Source organism: Aethina tumida, chromosome 2 (assembly GCF_024364675.1).
Source record: "Aethina tumida isolate Nest 87 chromosome 2, icAetTumi1.1, whole genome shotgun sequence".
NCBI lineage: Eukaryota > Metazoa > Arthropoda > Insecta > Coleoptera > Nitidulidae > Aethina > Aethina tumida.
In genome coordinates, this window is record NC_065436.1 from 37,292,132 (window position 1) to 37,308,198 (window position 16,067).

The 16,067-nt window shown below is 31.6% G+C and overlaps 1 protein-coding gene across 3 annotated transcripts in view; it reads right to left on the reverse strand.

Moving 5' to 3' along the window:
• The window catches only part of LOC109599021 (pleiotrophin), a 59,757-nt gene that overhangs the window by 31,762 nt on the left and 11,928 nt on the right, over window positions 1-16,067 (reverse strand). For 2 of the 3 annotated variants that reach the window (XM_020014952.2, XM_020014955.2), the window contains exon 2: window positions 3,346-3,472. In XM_020014952.2, the coding sequence (XP_019870511.1) occupies window positions 3,346-3,472 (127 nt within the window). The remainder of the gene's footprint in view (window positions 1-3,345; window positions 3,473-16,067) is intronic. The other variant, XM_020014954.2, reaches the window with a different exon arrangement.

Sequence of the window (16,067 nt, forward strand, 5' to 3'; positions counted from 1 at the left end):
CTTTTGCGATTTGGCACCAAGAAAATCAATAATCGAATCATGGAGTGAATAAATATAAAACAAAACAGACCATTAACGATCTCCAGAAGCGTTTGCCCATTAAAGCCGAAAACAAAACGAAAGACGCTTTTGTTTGGACAACGCCAATCGAATTATTGACTCTATAAAGCTCAGCTTTTCGCACGAAAATATTGAGGATCGTTCACAATAAATTGTATTAATAAAACTTAATTAACTACCGGATTTTCTTATTTGATGCTTGTGTTGAACTTTTATCTCTCCCTTTTATCTTATTAATTAATTAATCTAATAATGTTTATTAAATTTTAAATGTATTTTTATAAAAGTTTAACCATATTTGTCAATATTTTATTATTTTTGTACATCCATTCACACATGTGCAGGAATATCGTGTGAAATTCCCTGGTGATTAATGAATTGTGTAAAGGAATTACGTTGTTTATACGTTGATAGTGCTTATCTATCTCTAAGGACAAAGCTCCGTTTCGTATCGACAATACCCAGAAGCTTAATGGGATCCATTCTCGATAGAATAAAACAACGGAAACGATTCTATTAATGTTTCAAACTAAACTACACCTGTTTTTGCCCCGTCGCGAACAAAAGTTGCTTTTAATTTCAACAAACTTTTCAATGCCTCCTATAAAAAGGACGTTAATTGTTTCTTGTCGTGATTTTTTTCAGATTTTAATTTCACCATTCCCATTCAGAGCAAGTTTTTGCTTTTTTATGGACGAGGTGTCAACGGTCTGTGTTGTTAATAATAAAAAATTTAACACTCAGACTTTTTATATCTTGGAAAACAGACTGAGTGTTCACTTTTTGAAAAGCGGATAAGTGGATCAAGTTAAGTTGTTGAACAATACGGCATCAATGAAAAAGTTTTCGGCACAGATCTAACAAATAAAGTTGTATAATTGATCTTTGTCGGAGAAAATAGTCGGTCGGCATTTGAAGTTTAATCAGGCGAATAAAGTTGAGATGGTGGTGTGTCGGTGTTAAAAGTTCTCAGACGCTTCGAACGTTCGAATTAATTTTGGTTTACGAGTAAAAGTTTCGTAAATATTAAATACCCGCGTCGAAAAGTAATATTGTTAAGGCGAACACGTATCGGCGTAACTATAAGTACAAGTTTATGCTGAAACACTGCGAGAAATTAATTTCGACTTTGTTTGCTGTTGAATAATGTCGATCGATGCTGCGACGTGCTCGAACCAGTCAATTTAATTATTTACTTCTTAACATGTTTATCTTGTTCTCACTTAACAGCTCCACTTGTCATTTTAAACTGGTTATTATTAATTTTACTAACGGTATTTATTTTTTTTTCTCGATCATGAACTGAATTTTTTATTTCTTTAGGTTTTCTCGTAATTGTAAACAGAAATATGTCAACTATCACTTTTATTAATTAACATATAAAATCATTGATAATTTATAATTAATTTTCTTATTATTTTTATTAAAAATATTGATTGATATATGTATTCATAAAAAATTTAAATATAATTGTTGGTTTTAAAAATCATTTTTTATTTCTCCAGGTTTTCTCGCAATTGTATACAGAAATATGTCAATTATAATTAATTTTCTTATTGTTTTTATAAAAAATATTGATTGATATAAGTACTTGTAAGGAATATAAATGAAATTGTTGATTTTAAAAATAATTTTTTAATATAAAGTTTGTTGGTTCTGGGACGAATACATTTTTATTAATTAACATATAAAATCATTGATTATTTATAATTAATTTTCTTATTGTTTTTATTAAAAATATTGATTGATATATACTCATAAGAAATTTAAATATAATTGTTGATTCATCATTTTTTAATATAAAGTTTGATGGTTTCGGGTTGAATACATACAATAAATTGTTAATTTTTTATTTCTCCAGGATTTCTCCTAATTGTAAACAGATTAATTAATATATAAAATCACTGATTATTTAAAATTAATTTTCTTATTGTTTTTATAAAGTATATTGATTGATATATGTACTCAAAAGGAATTTAAATGAAATTGTTGATTTTAAAAGTAATTTTTTTAATATAAAGTTTGTTGGTTCTGGGCCGAATATACCTATTGTTTGTAAACGAAGTGAAATATATCATGGAAATGGGAATGTTCACGGATCACATAAAGAGAATATCAAATAGCAACCCTTAACTTGTAAATAATTTCATAGTATTAATTAAAGTTGAATGGGAACGTTAAAGTGGAGCTCTCGAGAGTATACATATTAATTTGGTGATGACAAATACAAAGGCTCAAATACATTTACAATTTGAGAGAATTATTGTTGTGCTTTCAGAATAAATTTTATTGGTTTTAGCATAAAACTGAAAATGCTCTGCCGGAGTTTGGTGAGAATTGTAGTTCGCAGACCAAATATTGTTTCAAGATTAGATGTACATAATATGTACGGTGTCCAATTCCAACATCAACATAATATAGAAGTTAGTTTTGTCCTGCGAGTCAAGTTAAATAAATTTGTTAATCCATTTTAATCCAACCAGATTTCAATATATAACAAAACATTCAAACTAACTAAAGTAGTACTTTATATGCAAGGAATTTAATATTTAGCAATATAATAAAACGATAAATTAAAAATTAACGTTTATACTGACAGTAGAGCGCATTTAATGCTTTGTATGTTTTATGTTCAATTATGGTGGGCAAACTATCAACATATTTTATTCATAACAATGAGCTTGATGAGTTTTGTTCCAAATTTAATAATACATTTCCATGTTTTTGCTTATTTCTATTGTAACATATTTTTACTGTTAAAATGAAACAATAATTTATAACTTTTGGTCGATTTTTGTGGAGGTATTAATTAATTTCGTTACCGGAACAGAAGGTTGTATAATGAGACGATAATAACACGAAGATCTCGATGAATTTCCGATAATTTACGTTTCATTTCGTGGCTTACGTTCCGGTTTAATAATTCGATATCCGCAAGTACGAAATGAAAGAACTCGACTCAACACAGACCTTGTACTTGTACTTTTATTTTCTTTCTCTCCGCCGACTTGAACGTTGTGTATCTCTCCAGATAGTAATCATTTTTCCTTCCATTTGCATTCCTGCTCGAGCACACAACGGAGCCCGCATCTGCATCGAACTTGTATCTGAAACGGGCGGTTTAGCCCGATCGATGATCGAGGGGCAAGAAACAGACCGTACGCCACTCAAACACTTATCAATCTGGGGTGAGGGAAGGAACGAAGGATGGGGGCGAAAATAAATGCGTTCAACTATAAAATGTCTGATCGAAATGAAACAAATGAAGAATTTCGCGTTGCTTACCACGGTTTTTGGCTCCTCGTTCGCTTCTGATCAGCACCTCGTGATCGTCCTCCTCCCAAATTTCGCCATCAGCCACTGCTAAGGTTATAAGGACGATCGCCAGGACGCACACGACCAGCCACTTCATCTGAAATCAAACAAAACAAACGTATGAAACGTATTTCCCAGGCGTAACTGGAGTTTATCGGCGTAGAAAAATCTGAGTTAATTAAGTTGGTCTGCGTTCCGGGAACGCTCGATCTCTATTTTACTTTTAACAAAAGAGAAACGAACAAAAAATTCGTACCTAAACTAATATGAATACGAATTTAATGGATGCATAGTGCATCGTGTCGTTAATCTGTGTTAAGGTTTTACCGTAGTGCAGCAAAAACTAAAGGAAAAATTACCTTCGAATGTTATGACTTTTGTTCACGCTCAATTAGTTTTATCAAGAAATATAGTGTCGGGAAAATTTGTTAAATCACAGTCTGTAACTTTGTGTAGCGAGATTAATCGGGATTCTGTTAATTGTGTGGCACGTCTGCACAAACTACCAGTTGAATTAAACAGGCAGTTTAGATGAACTCCTGTTATTCGATTTTAAGCGACAATTAGCCCTTTGACGATTACCCCATCTTTAGATTTAAACTTTAGTTACAAACTGCTTCACGATCGAAACTATTTCGCTTCTAATGGAAACATAATTCCGAAAGTTTATTCAGAAATAACGTGTTCCCTTTAATGGTTCGCGTCCCAAAAACAAAAACGTAGAAAAATGCAAATAAGCATTTAAGTTAACGAGTTACATTGTGAACGGGAAATGTTTCCATTTGCTCCGAATCCTCGTGCAAAAACAGTCGATAATAAAGCTTAGCGAAAACCGAAAATTTGCACTAACTGATGTTTACGTGTTTTGAAAATTGTGCATCTTCTTTATGGATAAATCGGTTTTAGCTGTGCCGTGCAACAATGAAGATATGAAGTTAAGTGTTTTATTAGCTGTAATACGTACAGGCCGTTGCTTTAATATTACTGCTGAAATCTTTTCGGGTTATATACTTTTATCATCAGCATCACTCACACACTTAACTTTTATCATGCGGGATAAAAGTCACACACTATATTACTTGCCAAGACCATAATAATGTTAACGTCCTATTAAAAATATCACCGAGTCCACAAAAAACAAGGATTACGTGTGGAAAATTCAATCATCAAAATCCAATCGAAAAATCAAATTCGACTGTTTGTTTGTGCCCATTGTAATGCAAAATCAATTTTTGTTCGATTGGTCTTTGGAGAAAATCGTAAAATTAAACATTACGTATTTACAAATCCAATTGCGGAAATATCGATTGTTTGTTCAGTTTTGTTTTGTTTAGTATAATTAGTTTTCTACAATTAATATCCTTGCATTTTTCAACAGCCATTATACCGATTGCTTTGTCCCATTTAAACAATAGAATTGGCAGATAATAAACTGAAATAAACCTGATTTGAATGCTGGAATTCAGGTCGAAACTAGTGAATTTACGTGGCAGTCGATGATGCCAAAATACACGATTAATGAACAAAAATCAAATGAGAATGAATATACAATATCAAACGTGGTAATTTTCCTATATTTATTGAGTCTATGTGCATATTTGGTTTCAAATATTGTTCACATAACGATTATAATTTTTTACTAATTATTTATAACTTTTTGTTTCAAATATAAAACAAAAAACCGCACATCCGCCATTTTTTGAAATACGAGTGCTACATATTAAATTTCCAGAAATATGATTATGAAACATGTTTTGTTTCAAATATAATATTTTTATTTCTAGCAATTAATCATCAATAAAGGATTTATTTATGTGTTTGATTTTCTATAAAACTCAATTACACCATAAATCATCATTACATTAAGTACATGTCAGAAATTCGAAAATCGCCTGAAATTTACGACTGCACATCGGCCAAAACAAGTCCGTCATAAATAATCAGATTAAAAAATAACATAATAACGTAAGGGGAAAAATAATTAAGGAAGCTGTTAGTGTGTGCTATGTTGGAGATTACAGCACCAGGTAACGATTACGGAGAAATTAATTAAAATTTTTGATGTCGCACTTTTTGTTTCTAGAGCTTATCTACTTTCTAAGGGAATCGCGAATTGCATTGCTAACGAGTGCCGAGGGTGCAAAGATGAAATGTCAGTTATTACTCGGGGATAATTATCTACTAAAAGATATTTTCCTTTTTTAATAAAGATTTTACTGTCTTAATATTTTTCGTAGAGAACAGTACATAAAATAAAAGTTTTTAATTAAACGTAACTGTGTTACCTATTGGGAAATAAAAAGATATTACTGAAATATTTGTTTGTTACATACAACTACGTGTTACTTACATGAAAGATTTATTTTTTAAATTTGTTGCAATATTGAAAAATATTGCATATAAAAATTAATTATTTAAAACACATTCTCAACGCATTCCATGTAGAAGAGTTTCTAATTAAAAACGGTGCAGTTAGAGGGTAGTTTGGACGTCCCGCAATCGATATTCGCTTACCTGATTGCTTCCATAATTCCTTAATTAAAGACCGAAACTAACTCTAATCTGACTTTGAAACCAGCCACAAACTAACTATCTCTTTTCCTTTCATCCAAATAAATTAAAGACGCCGCGTCGCACCGAGTTAATAAATCTTTCAAAACGTAAACTTACTGCCGGAAAATTCGCAACGTTGTTTCTGCAATTTATTCGGATTCCGTTTACCAAACGAAGCACTTAAACTCTTACGCTGAAATTCTCGTCGTCGCTACTTAATTACAAGGTATGATTCGAGTTGAGCGTTAGCCAGATCAAAAACAAAATATGCGACACCGAACAAAACTAACTAAACTTTGGTCATAATTAATTAACGTTTCTTTTGCCTTCGGCACATTAAACGTGACTGTAATTGATTATCGATCAGTGGTAAATGAGTCGAAGAAATGCGCAATATTTTCAGTCGACCAGGTAGAGATTTCGGTATTTGCGAGCGTTCAAGTCTGAGCTAATGAAATTTCCGTCTCTAATTAGAAATTATGACCGCAGCCTCATCCAGAATGTAAATTTATTTGCGCGGGGCGTCGACGACGGCGTTATTACCCCGGCCAGATACACCCGTAAATATTAAATATTGATATAATTGCATTCGCCACCGGGATTCCGAGACGCTCCGACGTTTTCATTACGATTTGCTTTAGTGGAAATTATTTCGCTTTCTTGTTCAATACAATTGATATTTATGCAGAAAATTGTTCTATGAGTGTTACTAAGAAAAAATGTTGCGGTTACAAAGTTTGGGCCAGTTTTTCAAGCACCAATTTGGCAAAAGTTAGTGAGTCGTTTCCAAGTTAATGAAATTAATGTTCGGATATAATCGCGGCGATAAATACAGGGAAAGTTGCACATCTCCAGCATGAAAACTTAGGAATTAGATAGTTGGAAGACAAGACCGATAAATCACAGATTACAAACGATCCACGGTGTGTTTTCGACGTTTCCAAAACAGAGACGCCTCGAAATGTTCCTTCACTCGTTCCCGTAGTTATTCAATGATGAATTGCACAAAACCCATTAGGATCAATTTAAATTATCGAAGTGTAAAGTGGGCCACGATTAAGTTTCAAACGGGATCTTCGGGATAATGCATGCGCCAGACTAATGGAATTACGGGTTCATAACTGTGGAAGGTGACTTGAATAACGTTAATTGCATCGTTTTTTATTCAGGACAATTATTAATCGTGTTCAAAACGAAATTTATCTGCGTGCGAGTACAAGAGGGGAGGCGGCGGGAGAGGCGCAGAACCAACAACCCTTATCCACTGTGGATAATAGAACGGGGCCACATTTGTTATTAACGTGTCGTATTTTCATGCAAGTTTATGTCCGTTATTAAAGCTCGATTGTTTTGCTTCTCAAAATCCCATTATTATTTACGCCGCTCACATTTGTTCCACAATTTATTTTGTTATATTTATTAAGTTATTATTGAATTTAATGTTAACGTAAACCGGATAAAGAATGTTTGCATTAATATTTGCATAAGGGTTGAAGTGAATGTGACAAATAAAATTTTTATGGTGCAAAATTTAAAGTAGCTTTACTCTAAATCACTTTTATGACTTATTTTACATAAATACATACTAAGGGTGTATCTAAACCGGTATGATATGAATTATTTATCTAAACCCAAATTTATTTATATTATACTTCAAGTTTGTGACGCGTTCGTTTGCGTATTTACTTTCACCAATTTTCAACATATTTTTAATACACTGCCATGATAACTTTTCCGGTTTTCTAGATTAAAAGCATTTGATGTTATTTCATGACCTTATCCGACAATAGAATAGTTTTGGGAGATTTCCTTTGTCTCCTCGGTCTTTAGCTAAAGGAATTGGTTCTCACTCGGTTTATGTGCGATATAAAAAGGCGAACAAACCACTAAAACCGGATATTAAATAGTCATGACCCATAAACAAAACCACCACTCGCTATTTAAAATAAAATTAGGTTGTGTTGAAAAATGGCTGATTTTTATCAACGGATATTCTAGAACATTTAATGTAATAAAACATTTATATTTGTTGGTTTTTCAAAATAAATGATAAAATATTTATGATATGCCTTGTTATATCTATCTTTAAATTCCTCTGATATTATAATTTCTTTCAGAAGTCTTGAATTGTTAATACTCGAAGCGAAGTACTGTTGTTTGAAATACCAGTATTGTGATGCTGGGGCATCGTGAATTTTAATCAAAATCACTGACGATAATTTTATCGGTTTTTCTCCCCATTAAAACAAACAAAAAGAGTGATAAAGATACGTATCTTTGTTATTAAAATCAGTGACACGTAGAAGAAAGGCAACTATCTGTTCGCAGGAATCTGGTCCGAACAATGACTTTTTAAGGGGTTTGTTAATGGAGCGTATTTTTTTCTTCCTGAAATATGAGAAAAAGTTTTCTGACAAAGCAGAAAATAATTCAATCGGGAAACCTATTTTAAAAATAAGCCGTTTAACTTACAACTCGAGTTATTGATTCTTCGCCTTTTAAAAAAAGTTGCTCTTAATAGGATGGCGAACCAGTTAAATGGTGTGTTTCTTGTAGATAAGAGTGCAGTTATATATCGGGAAATAAAACGTCTATTGGCGCATTTGATTTTTAAAAGGCACGATAAAATCGCCCCGTTCGAAAATTGAACTACCTCGAAATAAAGTTATTATCCGGTCTATGATTTAGACATTCGCATTCCCTAATTTCGTTTAGTTAGCTCGTAAATTAAGAACAAGACTGTTCGTTAAACCATTTAATATAATAATACCTTTTCTCCAAATTCAATTAATGAAAATATTAGTAGACCAGTCTTTTATTGGAATAAATGGTTTTAGGATAATAACCCTGTCTAGCTAATATAAATTTCTTTGTATTTTAAATATGAAAATTAAGCAGTGGATTCCACATTACAAAAATATCTAATAAAATTTATGTTTGTTTTAGTGGTTGGAAACATAAATTAAAGAAGTTTCGTAATCTGGTGCTTCGGTACGTAAAAGTTCGTTCTCCAATAAAAATATTATTATAAACTTATGTGAAGTTGCAAACCAGGTTCTTGGTCTTTTTTTCTTATTTTCTTTTATGGGAGTTTTACGAGTCCGATTGCCACTAAAATTGCCATCCATAAAAAACTCTTATATCTTCACTGTCTCTTTACTGAAACTAATTAGTTTTCGTTACATTATCTCCGTTAGCTAGTTAGTTTTGCCGTTTGAAAAACTTGAAAACTGCGTTCCAACTTTGAGCGATGTTCCGGTGGGTAAATTTTACTCTTAATGTTGTTTAATATGTGCAATAAAATAGATATGTGATCCCGGATGTGTATTTGAAATAAACATTTATTTATAACTGAATATGAGATAAAGCGGGACAAAGTAAAAATTGTGCAAAATGGGATTATGCGAGTTTTTATTGAATTTTTACGGTTTACTTAGAGGAACGTCGGAGAAATCGCGTACGGCTGACATAAAGTCATAATGTACCCCAGTAAAATCGTGGCAATTTTGCCAAAATGGCTTTATGAGCACTTTACATCAACATTGTTTCTGAATTTGCTGCATAAAATATACATTTGTGGATATGTGAGCGCCACGCACGATTGTTGCCATCAAAATTGTATCAATTTACATTTTCCATTATCCTAGCTAGCATCGTTAAATCTGCGAGGGCGATGTATCAATTTTGAATTTCCACTCGCTTCGTTTATCAACTGAATTATTAATTGTGAATTAACTGAAAAGGCTGGAAAACAATTCGCGACATTCCCGTGATCAAGTTGAAGTCGTAGGATTGGTTGTTGTCGGAAAACGATTATTTTTTAGTGCCGGTTCATCTCGGTATCAATTTTCATTTTCTGGTAATGCGCGTCCCGCATAAAACTAAGTTAAAAAATGGAGTGTTGAACTTTCGGGTCGGCATCATTATAAATTCTTTAAGGCCATACACGAAACAATATACACGAGTAATACCTGGTGCGGCACTCGAAAAAGTTGCGCGACGGTTTTAAGTGGAAAGTGCTGTTACATTATACCGAGTAAAATGTTTAGGTGTCGTGCAACTTTTATTTTCTCTTGTTTGTCTACATCTACAATGAAAAACGTGGTCCGTTTCAGCTTTTTTATGTTTAGGTTTTCCACTCACATTTTTTGTAACCGTTATGATGGATAGAAACGAACAATTTAATTAAAACGGAGACAAAATAAGTATTGCATATTCAGTATTGGCAGAAAGTAGACTTTTATAAAATTCAAATAATTTTTGTCCTGGATATTATGTTCAAAAAATGTATATTGAAAATTAACTTGCCTTTATAAATTTAACAATTACATAGTTAAGTTAAGAAATTTCGAACGATTATATTGAAAAGTTACTAAAACAATGAAGAAAATGTGTTTAGAAGTTATTAAAAATAATGGAAATGCTACTAGTTACTAAATAAAAGAAGGTTAAATGTACGTAAGGTTGTTTTATTTTAAAGTTGTTCTACATATGAGCGATAGTGTGAATAAGATATAAATATATATTATTTAACATTAATCAATTAACATAAAAAAATGTATTTAATAATACTATTGTTGATTATATCAGTTGAATAATGAGGCCATTATTTCAAGGATATTTGCTCATTTCATCCACCAAGTTTTAATTAAATTTCCCATTAGTATTCTATTATTTGTCAACTAATAAAAAGTATAAAAACTTTATGAGTTATAACAGACGGACTATTTTAGAGAAAAAATTAAACAATTATTTTTCTTTGCACTTAATATTTTATTATTGTGCCATTACTAAACAAAAAATTATAAAATTGTCAATTTACATATTCATAATATTTATAAGAGACATCAGTCAAATACTGAGAAATATTCACATTCATATTTTATTATTACAGGACATTACTTGATGGATTTAGAGCTTTACAGAATTGTATAATTAATATATAAACTGATATTTTATATTTTAGTTATCACAATTTTTCTTAATTTAAGTATTTCATATTAATATTTTATAGTAGCTATGTTTTAAACTTTTTAAAATATTATAAATTTAAAAAAATGCCATTTGCTTCTTTTTATTCATGTATAACTTAAATTAGTCGAATAGAGAAGTTATTACTAAACGCATTTGCAGATTTGTATTATAAAATTATAAACTGGTATTTTATGTTTTTCATATTTTGGAGCATTAAAAAAAGCAGAAAAATCAAAGAGCCAATTGAATAATGAGGTCATTGTTTAATGTAATTACAACTTTACTGAATTTATCCATCTACCATAATTAAAAAAAGTATTATTATTTAACTGTATTTTTAAATTGAACTGATATTTTATATCTTAATTATCACTCCGCTTCTTAATCATTTATGATTCTTACCTGTTGGATAATGAGGCCATTATCCAATAGATTTACTATTTTTATTAATTTATCTGTCTAATTTAAGTATTTCATATTGTCATTTTGTGGTACTTATATTTTAAACTTTTTAAAATACCTTACTGAATTTATCCATCTACCATGATTAAAAAAATATTATTAGTATTTAACTGTATTTGTAAACTGAACTGATATTTTATATCTTAATTATCACTCTGTTTCTTAATCATTTATGATTCTTACCTGTTTTTTGAGATATCAAAAAACTAGCACTTCGTCTGTTTCTTCCTAATCGTCACCAGTCGAATAAAGAGGTCATTACATTATCGATTTACAACACCGTAATAAAATTTTATGATATTTGTATTCTGAGCTTTCAGATATTATAGAAATTAAAATGTCACTTTCAATCTTTTATTCATATGTAACTTAAGTGTGTTGAATAATGAAGTCATTACTTATAAGTTGCTCTACTTTCTGCCAATACTGTATTTAAAGTACAAAGAGGTGATTTATCGTTGTTGTTTCCTGCAAATGTTGTGCGTATATTTCAGGGACGTGATCCGTTAATTATAAGGGGCCTGTTTGCCAATTTATCATCCGGAATTCACAACCTCAAATCCTCTTATTGTGGGGTAATTTTAATCTCCTCTTTCTTTAGTCGAATAGATCCCAGTTTCTTTAACGATTACATGACACATTTACATGGTTTTATTTTATCCATCTTTTAATGAAAGAAACTGAATTTTTATTGAAAACTATTGGTACTAGTTGGGGAATGTGCTCTCCTCTTTGATTTTATAAATATTTTTTTTTTTTCATCATAAAGGATCTGTTTATGCCAATTTATCATCGGGAATTCACAACCTCAAATCCTCTTATGGGGTAATTTTAATGTCCTCTTTCTTTAGTCGAATGGTTCCCAAGTGACGGTTACATGACACATTTATATGATTTTATTTTATCCATCTATTACTGAAAGAAACTGAATTTTTATTGAAAACTATTGTATACTAGTTGGGGAAAGTGTTCTTCGTCTTTGATTTCATAAATAAATTTATTTTCAGGCATTTAGAAACTAAATAAAACGAGATTTGGTTGCTCTCTCAGTAAGTAAAAATAGATCCGCTGGTCAGAATAATGTTTCCATAATCGGCAACCTGTGGGGTTCTAAGATGGAAGGTAGCAACACTGGTGGTGGCATGATTGCCAATTATAGTAGCAGGAGTTATTGCCCTTCCAATCCGGTTTATTTATTGGGACGTGATCGGGATTTATACAACTGAACGTTGCAGTCAATGCCGTTGTAATCTCCACGTCTTGTTTTGGCGTGGATGTGAAATTAATTAAAATGTTCTCATCTTAAATTTGATGGGTGTAATTTCAAAAAGTTCTGCAACGGCGATGTTTTCAGGTGAAACGCGATTCGGTCCGTGCAAATGTGTCTTGTTTTATCTGTTGAATTTTTTATGTCGCTTTGATGTCGTCTCGTTCCCCTTTTGTTCGATGTTTTCCATAAAAGCGCCGTTACTTCTGTTTTTTATCGGTATAAAAAATGCACGGATTAAATTACGTCATTAACAACGTACATTGCACGAGATTTATTTCAGACGTTTTTTATTATAGAAAAAAGAACGAAATCAACGGTTAAATTGTCGATAAATATTGGATAGTTCTCCTGTAATTGGAATCGATGCGATATAAATTGTGCTATATTTCTTTTGCACCGTATCCATTTTGGTATGATGCGAGATAAATCACGACATAAGGTAAAATCTGATCAATGAATTCCATCGGTGACCTTATTCCGTTCAAATATATGAGTCCACTTAATAATGTAATAAATTTGAAGGGCAAAAGATTATGGTCATTATTGTAGTTCGTGTAATAAAGTGCGGGCTTCCTTGATTGTGCAATAAATCCAACTCGCCTACAAGACGGTCAATTTGTAATATCTGATGTTATGACTATTCAAATTTATTGATGGATTTAATCGATGTTTAATTAAGTGTTGATCTATTGAACTATCAACCAATTTTAATTCTAACTGGGCATTTATTTATTTATGTCAGTTACACACTGGTACCGACAAAATTTATAGTTATTCAAGACAGAAACAGTAGAAACGATCGGGATAAAATATATGCGAGCAGACATTATTAATAACGGCGGTTCTACCTTCAAGTTTAGAATTTATGAAGACGTATTGTGCAGTATTAACAATTGCGCTACGAGAATTATTCACACACAACAACAAATAGACTTATGATTTACAATCTTTGTCCAGAATATGTCGGGACGGTAGTTGAGTTTACAAATTACGCCTCAAGCCGACCAAATAAATTTCACGTCAATTAAAATGAACTCATCAAAACAAATTCGAGTTAATTTATGGAATCTTGACGCAAATCAAAAGCGATTAATCAAGAAAATACTGCCGGCAAAAAGAGGGCAACAATTTAAAGTCGACTTATCACTCAAGCTGTCACTTCTACCCTCGAATGCTCTCTTTTAATTACTTGCAAGATCATTTTATAAATTCGATAAAGTTAACGAATATTCCTTAAGGTTTCTAATAAAGAAAAAGTGTCAAGGAAATATAAACGAACACAGGTTAATTAAGATCGAAGCCGGAAAGAACACTTTATGGAATAGAGATTTATTATGCGGCAATAAAACATCGCGGATAAAATTGGTCCGGACGACGATTTAGATCCGAGAAACAAATTGACAGGAATAAATAATGGGAGTAGCCAGTTTCCAATTACATTTAAAGAATCCGCGCAATTTCCTAAGTATTCCGAAAATGTCAGGTAACAAAACAAAAGTTTGTCGTGGTTCCTTTTTCACGACACGTTTACTTTACTTTCCTACATTTTTTATTGTATTATGTGTATGTGTACGTAATCCTGCAGGAGATGGGTAATTAAATTGGCCGCTTTGGCGGAAATTCGGGTTGCGGATAAAAGTTTCCCATACGGGCGACGAATTTACATTTTAGCACGCGTGAAAAATGAACTGGCGCACTAACAAAGATAAAAAGGTTCGGGATGTTCCTTGCCCTCATTAAGTGGAATCCTCGCGAGACGCTCCGAATATTTTTCTACAATAAATCGGCACATAACAATGAGAGGGAGCGGTTTTAACAAAATCCATTAGTGGAAATTAAGTTTCCGCAGTTATCTAAAATTCTTCGCGCTTTTCCTAGCTCTTTGCTACGAGTGGAACTGAAACGTTCCATTAAAATGCTTCAACAAACCACCACAAAAAATTTATACTGTTCCTTTTAATTAGTTCTATCTATTTCAATTATTAAATAAATCAAATGATTGATATATGAATAAAACGAGTAAAATATTTCATTCGATTTTAGAAATTTATTAGTTTATATATTCCATATCTATAGTTGTTCGAGTTTATTGGTCGACGTTTGTTGGAATTGTTGTTCTGTTCGTTGGCCGTTCTTATCTGTGTAGCAATTTTATTAAGCTTCAATGTTTCTTCTTTTCTATTGAAGTTGATTTCAATTGTTTCCCTAATCATTCTGTTGTGATATCCAATTGTTGAGGCAAGCAATTGTGTATCTTGGAATCTTATGATTTCCATATGTTCTTTAATCCTGGTCTCTATTGAACATTTTGTAGTACCGAAATATACTTTCCCGCAAGACCATGGTATAAGGTATATCCCAGAAACCGTTTGATAGTCTCTCCTATCTTTAGCAGATCTGAGACTGTGTTGAATCTTCCTTGTTGGTATGTAACATAACATCCATACTGTTTTTATACCAACAAGGAAGATTCAACACAGTCTCAGATCTGCTCACTAGCTTGATCTTTATTATTATTGGCCTCTAGTGTTTTTTCTAAGTGTTCTTGTTCTTCAATAAGGTGATCAGTGGTACATATCATTTTGGTTCATTCGGTTAGTGTTTTGATGGCCCCTTGTTTTCCACTAGGATGATGATTAGATGTAGATACCGATTGGATTGTGTAGGTATTCGATTTACAGTATGATCTAAAATGTTCTCCCACTCTTTTTATTAGGACATCCAAAAAGGTATTTGGTACACTTTCTCCAATTCCATTGAGAATTTGATACTGTTATGTTGAGAGTTTAGGTGTTTTAAAAACTGATCTAGTTTTTCTTGTCCATGTTTCCATATCACGAATGTATCAAACAAAAGGTTTGTGTTTGGAAGTCTCAATCGCATTTTGTTCAATCTTTTCCATAAAGAAATTGGTTATCAGTGGACTAAGAGGACCTTTTTGCCCTTTTTGAACTTAAGGGTAGGGTACTCATATTGCTCTGAAAATGTCTTATAGTACTCATATATTGTATTAACGTTAAGTAGGACTGTTTATGACAATACCTTAGAAGTGAGAGTGACTTCTTTCGAAAAAGATTATAAAGTAGTTGAATTAAATTTATAAACAAAAATTTTAAAAATACTCCAAAAAATCACTAATAATATTTCTGTGTATTTCATTGTGATGCTGAAATACAAAATACAATAAATTTAAGTTTAAGTTGCTATAATCATTACCATTTAACTGCATAATATACGTTGAAATGACAATTAATATAATAAATTGCTTGCTATTTTCAACGCAATTTTCGAGATGTTTAAAAATTTATAACTCGGATCCACAGTTTCCATAACTTCTCTGAAAATTTGAAACTAATCTAAGTTTCGACAAAATAGTTACAGTCATCTAAAAATAGTAATTTTTGAAAAATCGATCGGTTTTGGATGGCCATAT